Raw genomic sequence first — 14,103 nt, 5'->3', positions numbered from 1 at the left:
ACTAAAATGCTAATGTTATTTAAACGATAATTAGTAGCGTTGATTATAAAAAATATTAATTAGACATAATATTAAAGTATAAACAGATATTATATCCTTACGCTTCGAAAAATTAAAAACAGGCAACAAGTATATACTTTCACGAAGTAAAAAAACCACTGATCTTTGGAAAGTACCTTTGAACGGCTCGGATAGGCAATACAATTAACAAATGCCGGGAATAAAGATGACGGTAACTTAAAACAAGATAGAATTATAAACGTGGTTAGGTAATAGCATGGAACAATATTATTATTTTCAAAAAAACGACACACCCAAAAATCATGGAAACTAACGTTACGACGCTATGCCTTTGTTTTCCCTTGTAGTAACAGTCACTGGTGGAGGGGTGAACATTCGGCGAATGGCGAACCAACACGACAAAAGCGATTCTCATTCTGACGCGCAAATGCGCAATACCTACTTAATAATTTATATGCTCTTTGACTAAAAACGAATAAAAACGGATCGTCGTGACAAAAAAAGTAGACAGGTATGTCTGTAGTATAACAGTTTTGAACGATATCGCGCATATACCCACTCTCCGCCACAATACCATCTGCCAAGCACTGTATTTAGTATTAGACGTCTCAGATTTTGCTGTTTTTAGTGTTTTTGTTTTATGCTTAGTTTTCTACGTTTACTTTGTCTCGCGGTCTTTTATGATTTCACGATAAATCAAACATTAGGTTAGAGAGAAACCGAAACCAACGCGGTGTTTAATAAAATTAGTAATTACAGACTACAGTCGGGACTATTCTTCCGTATCACAGACAATTCTAAAATAATAAGTAATTAATACAATTTTGCATTCAATTATCTTTATTAATGAAAGTGTTTCTTTATGCATGATTACAAAAATATTCACGTTGAATTGTTTTTAGACACAGACTATTCATCCAAAGTTCAAATTTCCATTTCAATCCACACAAGAAGAAGTTAATACTATCAATATCAATATGTCATTCTATTCGGGTAACACAAATATTATTTATAATTATTTTTGTACATCTTAGATTATGATAAAACTTACCTCATTAATATAAAAATTATCTAGTTTACGTACCTACTGAAATTTTTTATATGATATTCAATAAGTTAAAGATGATGATACTTAATTGTTATTTTTACTATTTTGTCCTAGATTCTGATAATATTGTTCCCGATCAATGTGCATGCTGTCTTCAGAATGTATTTTATGAATTAATGCAATGTCATAGTTGTAAAAAGAAATATCATGATCATTGCCATATGCCTATGCTTCCTGAATATCCTACTAGGTACCAAGTAATTAAACTTAAAGTGTATTATATATAATATATTTTATATTATGTAATACATGTATTGTATTGTGAAATATTATTTTAAATTTTAATATATTAATATCTATTTATGTTAATAAATTTCCTAAAATACATAGTCCTCATTGGTCATGTACCATGTGCAATGATCGTGAATTTTTCGATGCTTTGAAACTTATGAGGTCAACCAATCTTGGTGTTTCAAATGGTGAACCTGGACGTACAGTTATTGAGCATATAATAATGACACTGTCCAGTAAAAATGATAATATTCATTTTAGAGAATATCCTAGTATGAAAACTGTAAGTTAAACTATATACATAGATATTAATTTTTGCTTTGTACAATAATTTTTAATAATAAGTGTATTTTTATTCTAATATAGTTCCCAAAATTTTTCGATACTATTTCCAATCCAATACATATAGCTATTATCAACAATCGTTTAGAATCGAATTTACATTATATAACAATCGATCAAGTTATTGATGATTTAAGAAAAGTGTTTACAGATAGTTTGAAGTTTTATGATGTAAGTATAAAAAATTAAATTATATACTCTTACTAATCAAAGAGGGATTTATTTTTTTTTTGTGTCTTTAGGCACTAAAAGTTTGTGGCCCCTTAATAGGTAAACCAAGTTATAACATCCTCTCCGAAGTACTTTAAATATTAAATATAATAGACAATGGTGTGGGTATTTATTTTTTCCCAAAATTACGTCGATCATTGATAAGAAAAGTATACTTTTGTTACTTGATATATAATGATATAGTCGATAGTGCTGACCTTACATATTTTTAACGTAGCGATGCGAGCTGTACGCTAACAATTTCAGCAGAGCTCAACATGTTAAATTTAATATTATCAAAAACTGTTTTCTATACAATAAACTTACAATTTTTATATTATTTTTACACATTTTTTATCACTTAATGATGAGTAATGATTATTTAAAATAGACATACATTAAAATCTTTGTTGTCATTTAGTAACTATAGTATATATGTATTAAAGATTTAAAACTACATGGTCATAAAATTTTATTATTTATGTAAATTGAATTTCATTAGTGTGTATGACTATAATTTAAAATAAATTGCTGAGCAATCTCACAAGTGCATGATTATGTCAATAATATATTAACAAAATAATTAATATTTTGTATTTTAACTAATCTAATTATTCGATACAATTTCTGTTCACATATTTGAAGTTGTGATGGAGTATACTTAAAATTGACTTCTTTTTAGTTTTAAATAATTCATAATTTAAATTCTTAAGTTGGTTGGTGTCGGTTCATCATTTATTTTTTCTCTTTGACTTGCATACAACATAGCTAATTTTATGTTTATCAAAACCAACATTATAATATTAATTTTAGTGCTAGAATCAATTAACCTTTTATAAGACTAAAAGTTAAAAATATCAACTGTGTTTTTTTACAGTAATTTAATTTTGAGTCATAATATGAGCATTTTTAAATTTTAATTGTTTACTTATTCATAACTCTCACAAAAATATGAAAATTGTGTAAAGAACAATGTAAGAACACAGATAATATTATTAACTTTAAGTTTAATGATAGATCATTTCACTCTATACCTATCAACACATAGCTGGTTCAGTTGGTCTAAGCACAAATTTTATACTTAGTACATAGATGAGAGAGAGAAAGTTAATAGTGAGCTAATATAAAGATATTAGGGTTATTAATATTATTAAGGTTAGGTTAATTTAAAAATCTAATTTTGAAGGTTTTAAAAAGTGGAGATGTTTTCAAATAAAATTCAAATACATTTTCAGAACCTTAATCCAATCACTAGAACTGACATTAGATACATATATTTGGGTAGACAAGACAAGATCTAATCCCCTTAAACTTTAAAATTAGTTTTATTATATTATACATATTTGATAATGTAAATTTAACATGATAAAAACTGTAACAAAAACAGAATTAATATTAATAATGTAATTAAATATACTTAAATTATTGTTGCCTTTGTTTAATGTCAATATATTAATATTTCTAATATATAATCAATATATTTTTTAGAAGACTCATAGATTTTATGGTTATGCCAGAAACCTTCTAGATTTGTTGGAAAGAATGGTCTCCAAATGGATACCAGAACTCGAGACTAAAATATCGGAATCGAGTTCTTAAATAGCATTGAAAACACAATCCTGATTGTATCGGTATTTTAATTTTTGATTAATTACCTATTATATAAAATGAATCTTAATATTTATGTTTTATCCTAAATATATCAATATTTAATTATAATCTCAGTATGGGCTGAAATAATTTTTTTAGTATCAAATAGATGGGACAAATTTTGTTTTTCATTTTCAATTACCTCATGAGAGGATCACTATTCATAATACTTTATCTTTAATATAAAATTACTTATTAGATATACCTTTAATGTATGTTGAGGTGAATGTCTACAATCAATGAATGTCAACATCTCTACTAAAAAATGTTGGTGTATGTTAACATTTCTACAGATAGCCACTTCCACTAGTGAATGTTAATATTCACCATCAGCTTTTGGTGTATACTGGCATTGCAATAAAAAAAATATACCAGTGTTCAGTAATACTTTTTATATTTAAATACAAACAGAATCAATTATAAGTATTTTATATACTTTAATACTATTTGTTGTAATACCAAAAGCTGTCAGCATTTTAAGTTTCATTAGTTTCAAAGTAATCCAGAATTTTTGTAACTACACTTTTTTGTGTACATTTAGCTTCTTTTCTATAATAATACCTCAGGAAACCTTGTTGATCATTGATTTATATTTCTTTTGTAATTCATTAGCAGTTCCTCTGTGGCTTAGTTTGACATGAGTATCGTATAAAATGTTATATACTTCATCATTTTTCATGAAATAGATGGTTTTAGACTCATGAGACAATGAGTTTGATGTGTAAGACATTCTATGATATCATATAAATTATGTACAGCTTTCTATTTGGTTTCTTTGCCTTTAAATTTTAAATTTTCACTTCACATATTTATTGTATTTTTCTTCTTTCAAAAAACAGGAATTGTTTTCTTATATTTTATTTATACTTATTTCAATATACATTTTTTATGTCTTCTGTTTAACTGGTACTTTTATAAAGTTAACTGAATTATATCGTGCTGACATTGAAAAAATAATATACCTAAACCTGTCTTAGTCATAGAATAGAAACACTCAAAATAATTTATTGATATTAATAAATGACGTACCAGTAAATGTTATTTTTTGAGAAAATCTGCATATTTATAGTAGATGTTGACATTCACCTCAACTTATATAATATTTATTATATACTTTAGTAAAATAAATAAAGTACATGAGACATATATAAATAATTTTAATTTTAAATTATTTAACTATTATTATATAGCTTGTTTAATTTATTTTGATAAATAGGTAGTAGGTACTTAAATATTATTACCTTAACTTCTAAATTTTTAATCGAAAAATAATTGTAATAAATGTATTAAAAACAAAAATATTTGGTTTTATTAAAATTACATAAAAAGTAGTTGTATAACAATATTATTTTTCCTCTTTAATCAACTAGTATTAATAAATCATTAAAGAAAATATAATTCTACAAGTTATTATTATGATTAATAATAAAATAATTAGTTTTGCTATTATCAGAAATTATAATATTTATAATGGCAATTCATTATGAATATTATTTGATACCTTGTAAATTGTAAAAAAAATAAACAGGTTGAGTAAGATTCACTTAATTAACTTCATCTAATAGACCATTTAAATATATCTGATACTCATCAGTCATTTGTCTTTTTGTTATTTGATTATGAAGAGATAACAGTATTCAGAAATTTTATAATTATATAATCATAACAAAACTAAAATTTTTGCTTTTAAACACAATTAAAAAGTATGTCAAATAATAATTATTTGTTCATTTTATAATTTACTCCTAACTGATATATTCTTAAGATAAAAAGTACAAAACTAAATTAAAATGTAGTAAATAAAAAGTTAGATTTAAAATTAGAAATTTAAATTAAAATATGAATTGAAAAAGACATATTTGCATTGTTTGCAAAATAATTATTTGAGTGGGAAAAGTGAGTATAGTTGGTTGTAGTATTGAACGCGGAAGAAGCTCAAAAAATAAGATTTGTGAGCACATAATTATATCAAGCCTTATGATTTATTTATAATTTTTTTAACTAGAATATAGCTATTTTTAAATTTTATTTTGATAAAATAGTATTTAAAATGATTTATATTTATTCAATTAATGTTCACAACATTTAAAAATTTTAAGTGTTTAATAATTAGTGTAGTTTTGAATTTTCAAGGAGAAAACTCAAAATATTTTTGAAATGTCTTGATTATGCGTAGCATCAAAACAAAATTTAGAATTATGCACAAATATTATAACATTTATTGTCTATTAATTATTGTATTAATTAAGTTTTAAATTATAATAAAAATGTAATGTTTGTAATCATAATTTTATATCTTAGATTTTAGAAACCTTATATTATCTATAGTGTTAATTAAATGTGTTGTGCTGATTTAAAATTTGATAAGTAATTAATATAAACTTAAAACATAAGTATTAGATGTTCATAATTGTTCAATGATTAATATTAGTACACTTGTCTTATTTAGTGTATAGTTTTTAATATATTAAAATTGTATTTTAGCAATGTCTAATAAATAATAATAATAGGTAAATACTTCATCGATTTTATGCTTGTAATGCATTTTGATTGTAACTTTAATATCTTATAATATTCATACATTTTATAAAACTATATCAATGTAAAATGTTTTCATTTCTAATAAGTAAATAAATATTACAATAATTAAACAATTTGTTTTAAAAAAAAAAATTTGCTGTTGAATAGTTGAAAAAGAGCTTGTGTAATACGAATCATAGAACAGTGGTCAATGATCAACATGATGTAATTACACCCAATTCATGTAATTTTAGTTAAATAAAAGTGAGCAAAAATAAAATAATTATTCTAACGTGTTTGCTCATAGAATCTACCAAAATATACAAATGAAGAACTCTTGGATTTATAGAGGCCCATTTGTGCTGCTGAATACTATGTTTATACAGTGCTTACAATATACATAACATATATATAACACGGAAGTATTTATAACATAATACTGTTAAATTCACTATCCAAACAAATAAACTATGTCATAAAGGCATATAGGTGACATCAGATCAAAATTTTTAATGTATAATTTATATATCGATTGAGTACAATATCAGTTATTATAAAATATTTACAATAGATACGCATAGGATAATACAATAATTGCATACAATAAACTAATGTAACTCTGAAAAAATAATACAAATTATAATATACAAGCATGTGATAAATTATATTTAAAATAAAAGACAATTACACAAAATAACATGTCAACATAAGAATCATTTAAAAATATGTAATACAATAATTGTATTATTCTTAGCTTAACAATATCAAAAAAAAAAAATTTTTTTTACCATTTTTATTTTACAATAAAATTAATTGCTTTAACTGAATATATTCTAAATAGTAATATTCTTATAAATTGAAATTTTGACAACAAAAAATAAAATACAAATTATAATCAAGCTACTCTTTAGCATCTCCAATTCCATCAGCATTTATAGCAAACATTGCTTCGGAATCTGGTAAACAAGGAGAATCATATATCTTGTATATTCTTGTTTCACTTCTGCTTTTACGCAGATGCAATCTAGTTGTGGGTGCGTGAGCCATTATATTTCCGCTAACAGGTTTTTTTGGATCTGCTGCAAACATAGAAGCACCACCCACTTGAGCAACTACTTGATTGGTTATTACTACAGCAACACCAAACTGAAAAAAATAAATATTTTCATCAATAATTGATGTTATTAAGTATACCCATAAAGCAGTGCTACAACTAGAATTTTTTTTCTCTAATGTTAAAGGTAATTTTAAGGCCATTAGGTTGAAGATCACAATCCAATATGAAACAATCATTTTTTAAGTTGTAATTTTATTTTCCTAATTTTTCACAAAAGAAAAATCTCGAATAATAACTGTTAAATATTTATTTCTAAAGATCATCCATGATGTTCTATATTAACTATTAAGTAACCACTAGGCACTATAGTTTCTTTAAGACATAATACTAAAAAAAAAATATGTTCACTGAAGTTATTGAAAGTTACACAACTTGTTAGAACTTTTAAGTAACTCGATAAAATAGTATTCTAATATTTTTATAAAAAATACAGGTGTTATTAATAAACATACATAATAAGCTGTTTTATGTATGCTATTTAAGTTTTTGTTTTTAATTATTTCCTTTAATAATAAAATATGAATGATTTATTAAATTAATACAAAAAAAAAAATTTTAATTTCTTTTAAATTAGCCTACACGAGACTTACGATTTGATAAGAGATCAATAAATTTCATTCATCTTTTTTGCCACTGTTTGAGTGAAGTATGTGAAAAATATCGACGACGCCGTCGTTTATTTAAAAACTCGAGAGCATCGTTGTTACGTTTACGTATAACACATTATTATAATTTATAACGTTTTATTTAAACTATGTTAAAAGTTTCGAGGAGTGAAATTTCGTTTGCACATTCGAAGAAGACGATCGAGGTATACATTTTGACGATGAACGATTCAAAAATCCTATTCATTGTATCTACTGAACATATTCTTCGTCAATACCAAACGTAAAATAAGTACTGTCATTAGTGTCATTAGCATCGTGAGTATTTAGAAATGTTTTTCAAAATGTTTACAATGTGACATATTTAATTTTCTTAGAAATGTTCGTGGCTAACAAATACAAACCAATACGTCATACTCATTAGTTAATATCATGAATTATGATTTATGACAGATTATAGTTTTTTATGGTAAAATCGCGATAAAATTAGATATAATACAAATACTAATTTTAGCTATTGCTCTGATTTTGTAAACGTATATTTTAAGATAACGTTTTATGTTATACTATACAGTCTATTTACAGTCAAACTTTGTATTTTGTAACAGTTTTAGTTTATTTGTCTATATTAAATACTAGCTGCAATAATGTTCAACATTTTTAAACGAGATACATAATAATATTTATAAGCTCAACTTCTATAGATATATTTGTTAAGTTTTAAATTTATTTTACACGACTTTTAAATAATTAATTTTATATGCTATTTATAAGTATTAAAAATTACAATACATGTATTCAATGGAAAGCTTACACAACAAGGCATTAACTAGTTAAATATTATGTAATAGTTAAAAAAATTAAATATGTTTAATTAAACTAGCTTATTAATTGATGACTATTCTATCAACAGAAGCTTTTTACAATTAATATAAAACAAAAGTAATTTTGAGAATAATTTAAATTTTAAATGTTGAATACTAGTTCAACCTTACTATACTTACAACAGTTACAACTATATAACCAATCATATTATGCCGGTGACAAATTAATTGGTTTTTGCAGCATTCAAATATAAGTTATAATTAACAAAATTATTACCCAATAGGTATACCTACTATACTTTCTGTAATAAACAATATTGTATAAATTTTATTCTAAAATAAAAACAATTCATTTCAAAATGTTAATAAGCATATTATTTTAAATAAAATAGCATTTAAAAAAATAATTTTTAAAAAATGCCATTGGTGATTATTTAGTTCTTAAACTCTCGGGAATGAATTCATAATCATAAGTCATAACTCATTTTAATTGACATACATATTAATATAATATAAGATTTTAGTTCTCAATCACTTGATCTCTCTATTTGAGACGTGTCCAACCTTTTTCAACTTGCGAACCACAGTATAAATTTATATTTATACTACTGCCAGTATAAACTTCACGGGTTTTTTTTTTTGTACATTTTATCTTATATAATTTTATTACCTATCTTTATTCACTTATCGAATTTATGACTTTAATCGCGTGTGTTTAAAGTACTGAATATTTCCACACAAGTTTTATATTTACACAAGGTTATTTATTTTGTCATTAGAAATTGCAGGTTTACATTTCTTGTTTGCAAAAAATAATAAATTACATTTTAAATTTTAAAATATTTTAAAAATTGATACCAAATTTCGTAATTATTCTTAAAAATTTATGAAAATAATATTTTCATGAATAATAGTTTTCATTTTTTTTTACACCTAATCAAATTTCTAATTTTTATAAAAATATGATCATGGGCTGGTCGGAATATTTCTGCGGGCTGAATTCGGCGCGCGGGCTATGGGCTGAGCACACCTACTCTATTCCAATAGAATTATTTCATACAAATTATTAAGAATATTACCTATCAATAAATGCCCATGCTACACATTTACTCATTCTGTGGTATTTAATAAATTAGAAATAAGTACACATATAGTAATATTTAATTGGTTTATTTAAAGTCTAATCAACAGTTTGTTATAAGAACATAATTTAATTTTCATCCAGTAATATTATCCGTGAGCTATTTAAATTTTAAAATCATGATTAAAATTTTTTCTACTATTTTTATCATATACATAAAGCAAAAGCATTTATAACCAACAGCAAATAGATTAATGTTGAACTCGAATAGATTTTTACATTAACTTTTAATCACCTTTATATTACATATTACTATACTAGCATTGGGTAATGTCTATTAAATTTAAATGTGTTTTACAAGAAATGTATTTTTTTAATTATTTCTATTATTATCACTTTTTAAATAAACAATTAGGAACGCGTCATTTAAGTGGTGGTGTATTTCGTTGAATAACCATACCTACTAGTAAAAATATATAACAGAATCATATTTTTTTATAAAAAAAAAGTATTTTAATTTGTTATTATTATTGTAATCGTTTTCCACACGAAAAAAAAATAATTGAACAACTTCAATCAAATATTACGTTTTCGTTGTTTTTAAAACCTATCAGCTAATAGAATTTTAAAAATAATATATTATATATATTTCAAAGATGTCCTACATTATTGAATTATAATGTTTTGTTTTTTTCAATGTAAAAATATAAGTTTTGGAATGACTGTATTATGTATATGTATATATATATTTCATGGCTGATAGAATTTTTTTAATTAATTCTAAAGTATAGTTATAATAAAAAAAAAAAATTTTTAGTAAATAAAAACGTTAATATTTTAAACATTATAATATGTACTAAGTAATCATTCGGTCCAGAAAGGAGAAATATTTGTCTGGTAAAAATATTTCCTTTGTTTTTTGTTGATCATATCATAATCTAGCCAAGACCCTACATCATCGTTCCATAGTATAGCTGAAATTGATACTCTCCATTTGTTCGCTATTTCTTCATACTTGCATGATTTATCAAAGGACATTCAGTTCTTATTGAAATGCTGAAGATACTCGCCTCCCAGTATATGAGGGCGTTTAACTCCACCGATTAAAAGTCCTACAAGTAAATTTAGTTTTAAATACCGTAGAAATTAAATCTAATTTAATTTATATTTTTAAAGATCATTGAAACTCCTGGTTGAACAATAGTAAAAAGAAATTAATAATCTTCGTTTTGTCAAAATTTCAAATTTATTATATTTTACTGCGGGTCTGTGCATTATTAAATTACTTATTTGCCTTCAAATTAAAATTATTTACATAAAGTCTATTACTACCTAAATTTAAGATATTTATAGTCTCATAATATTTTCTATTTCATTATAGAAAACATGAAATAAGCGGAAATATTCGAGACAAATGTTTATAAGGGAAATTTTTTTCTAAATTCTAAGTAGGTGCTGAATCGGGCTGGAATTACTCCACAATAGGTGGTTTATTCAGAATGGAACAAATCAAGGTAACTACGTGACCAGTGTTCATTATTTAGGTTTTAATTTCTTATTTATATTTTTAGCAATGCTTATTTAGAAAATTAACCACAATTATTTATTTAATTATTGGTTTAGGTTTGATAAAATTATAGTTTTTCTTTCCTTTTATTTTTTTTTGAAAATACATAAACCAGGTATATTATAACTTATAAGTACATTATAATAAATTTATTTTACATATTATGCTATAAATACATATGTTTACATACCTGGTAAATAGTATATATTTTGTACATATTTTAGTAATTTTTGATTTTTTTATTAATTTTCGAAAATCATAAGCATTATCTACTTCGTCTAAATTAATAAGATTACTAATTTTTGACGACCACCAAATATTATACGTTATCTAAATGGCATTTAGGTACTTATTTTCGGCACGCGGCATGCCACTATATAAATTAGAATTAGTTCATTTATTGTCGATATTGGTAATACACATAGGAGAAATAATCAAAAACAAATTTGCTAATTTAATTGAAAAAAATTTTGGATTTCGAACTATTAAAATCATCAAAGATATTTTAGTTGGTAAAAATCAACAAGGATCTCTGGATATTAAATTCATTCCTTCTGATAAAGAAAACATGAATTACGCCCCTATTACTGTTGACGTAGAACAATCTTTTAGTCAATAAACGAGTATTCTCCAACCAAACTGTTGCAATTTTTCATCTGCAAGCCTTTAACATTATGTTGTTACTTGTTTCACATTGCTTTGTTCCGGAATAATACTCATAGTTTTATACACCTACATCGTTTGTATTACTTTTATTTATAAAATATTTTTTTTTTTTTTTGTAATTTTCAATACTAATATCTTTTATTTAATATTTACATTTTTTAAATTTTTTTACATATTATTTTGATAAGAATAATTACATATTTATTTGCATATTTTGATATTTTTTTTTATTATATTAAAGACCGATCCCTGGTTATGACAAAATTTAACTAGTTTTAAAAAGTTTAAATTCTCCTAAAAATGTAACGGAATTATAAATTTATAATGATTAGGTAAATTACTAAAAAACAGTAAAAGGTTGTTCAATATTAAGTAATAATTACGAAAATGCAACGTTATTAACTCACATACTCTTGACTAAAATAGTTTTAAAATAAACACCGGTATATTATTATATAATGCACCAGGTGTTCAATAAGTCTGGAAGTTCATAATTTTATTACTTCTACTGAGCAATGGTAGCTGATAAAACTTTTGTACATTTATATTGTAAAATAATTTATAATCTCAATAATTATATTTTATCATATTATTGTTTATCAGTTCCGATTTATCCAACGACGGTTTCCAAATCTGTTAATACTCTTTTATATATAATACGTTATTTATAGACTCGTCAAGAACACGTATCGTGTGTATCGTATCATGATTAAATAAAAATCTATTTAGACATGGATCGTATGTATTGTAGTCATTGTGTCGAAATTGAAACGATTATAGTTTATTTTATTAAATAATCGAAACAGCGAAATTTATCGTCTCAACGGCATATTGTATGTATTATGTATCACAATAATAATTATTATTATTTATATATATACATATTATATGATATATTATTTGTGTTCACGCCGCTGCCTTTTCACGGTCCGAACGAGTCCGCGTAATCGCGCGGTGTCCCCCTTCTTCTGTAATCACGGCTTTTGTCGACACCACGCTTACTCGTCATTTTTATCTATCTCCAGTTCAGTTCGTCTCCGTCAGCGTTAGAGCGTCGAGCTCGTGTCCGTTTTCGTCGCCTTCGTTTTTAGTGCGACTTTCGGCAAATTGCTTTGGCGTTTGGCCCGTGCAACGTGTATCGTAAATCACTCTTCTAATACATTTTTGTATAGTGAAGTATTCACGTCGTGTCGCGGTCATCGGTCATAGCATTTGGTGGTCGTCTCGACTTTATTATTCCATATCAATATCCGGCGATCACACGGGTCTTTTTCCGTCCTTGCGCATCTATTTTGACTGCCGGACTGACTAGCGGTAACGGCCGATACAACAGATTAGCCGCCGTCGTTAGCATCAACTACCATTGAAGATCGATAAGTTTTTTTAATTATATTATTATTTTGCGTGTTATTATTATTTACGTTCATTTGTGTGTGCCGCTGAGAGACGTATTGAATCTCAATAGTCACAGAGCATTTATATAGATATACTCAATATCGATTAATAGTAATAATTTAATACTTAAATACTATACATTTATTTTTATTATTTATAAACTGGTATTTGGTCCTGTTATATTATAAGTCTTTCTATTTATTGACTCGCATTTTAATGTATACATCTTCTATTTTTTAACCGTTGTATGGTGCGAGTTGTCAAGTCAAATACCAAGTAAGAGCTCCCTAGTACAAGAGAGTATATATAAACGTAATTTGTTATTAATACACATCTACATTAATTAATTAATATAATAGTAAAAAAATAGTATAATGGTCAACATGGTTCTGATTATGACTACTATTCATTCATTAGATACTATATATTTGTATTTTCACAGCACCTATCAGCGGAGATATTTTAAATGTTTATGTGACAATCCAAACCTAACCTCAACAAATTATTCTTACATAGTAACTTTTACTGGCATAATTTGTGCAATCTATTTCACTATAGTAAAATCCTTCATTCCGTAATATATCAATATAAATATTATCACGAATGTTTGTGGGTGTGTAAATAATTAATTTACTTTTTAACTTATTTGCCATATTCAGTTTGTCTTTAATAGAAGCAACTTAACCGGCATGACTTAAAACCATAACTTTCAAGATTTGGTTATCTTCTTGAAGTCCAAAGATAGCTTTAACTGCCCATGACCAAG

General features: G+C 25.0%; 1 protein-coding gene across 1 annotated transcript; it reads left to right on the top strand.

The window, feature by feature from the left end:
* Window positions 1-503: 503 nt before the first annotated feature.
* LOC112591951 (tripartite motif-containing protein 66-like) lies at window positions 504-3,592 on the top strand. The gene is made up of 6 exons (XM_025335916.1): window positions 504-830; window positions 924-1,014; window positions 1,184-1,319; window positions 1,460-1,643; window positions 1,727-1,873; window positions 3,401-3,592. The coding sequence occupies exons 2-6, from the start codon at window positions 999-1,001 to the stop codon at window positions 3,509-3,511; spliced, it is 594 nt and encodes a 197-aa protein (XP_025191701.1). The 5' UTR covers window positions 504-830; window positions 924-998; the 3' UTR covers window positions 3,512-3,592.
* The last annotated feature ends 10,511 nt before the right edge of the window (window positions 3,593-14,103 follow it).

The sequence above is a fragment of the Melanaphis sacchari genome, unplaced genomic scaffold (genome assembly GCF_002803265.2).
Source record: "Melanaphis sacchari strain LSU unplaced genomic scaffold, SCAv2.0 Contig14_pilon_pilon, whole genome shotgun sequence".
NCBI lineage: Eukaryota > Metazoa > Arthropoda > Insecta > Hemiptera > Aphididae > Melanaphis > Melanaphis sacchari.
This window is presented reverse-complemented; position numbering and strand designations above follow the sequence as displayed.

Bases quoted from the DNA above. Each gene is read 5' to 3' on its own strand.
- LOC112591951 (XM_025335916.1), top strand. The intron at 1,320-1,459 runs GTACCAAGTAAT...TAAAATACATAG, and splicing joins CTTCCTGAATATCCTACTAG to TCCTCATTGGTCATGTACCA. The intron at 1,874-3,400 runs GTAAGTATAAAA...TATATTTTTTAG, and splicing joins ATAGTTTGAAGTTTTATGAT to AAGACTCATAGATTTTATGG.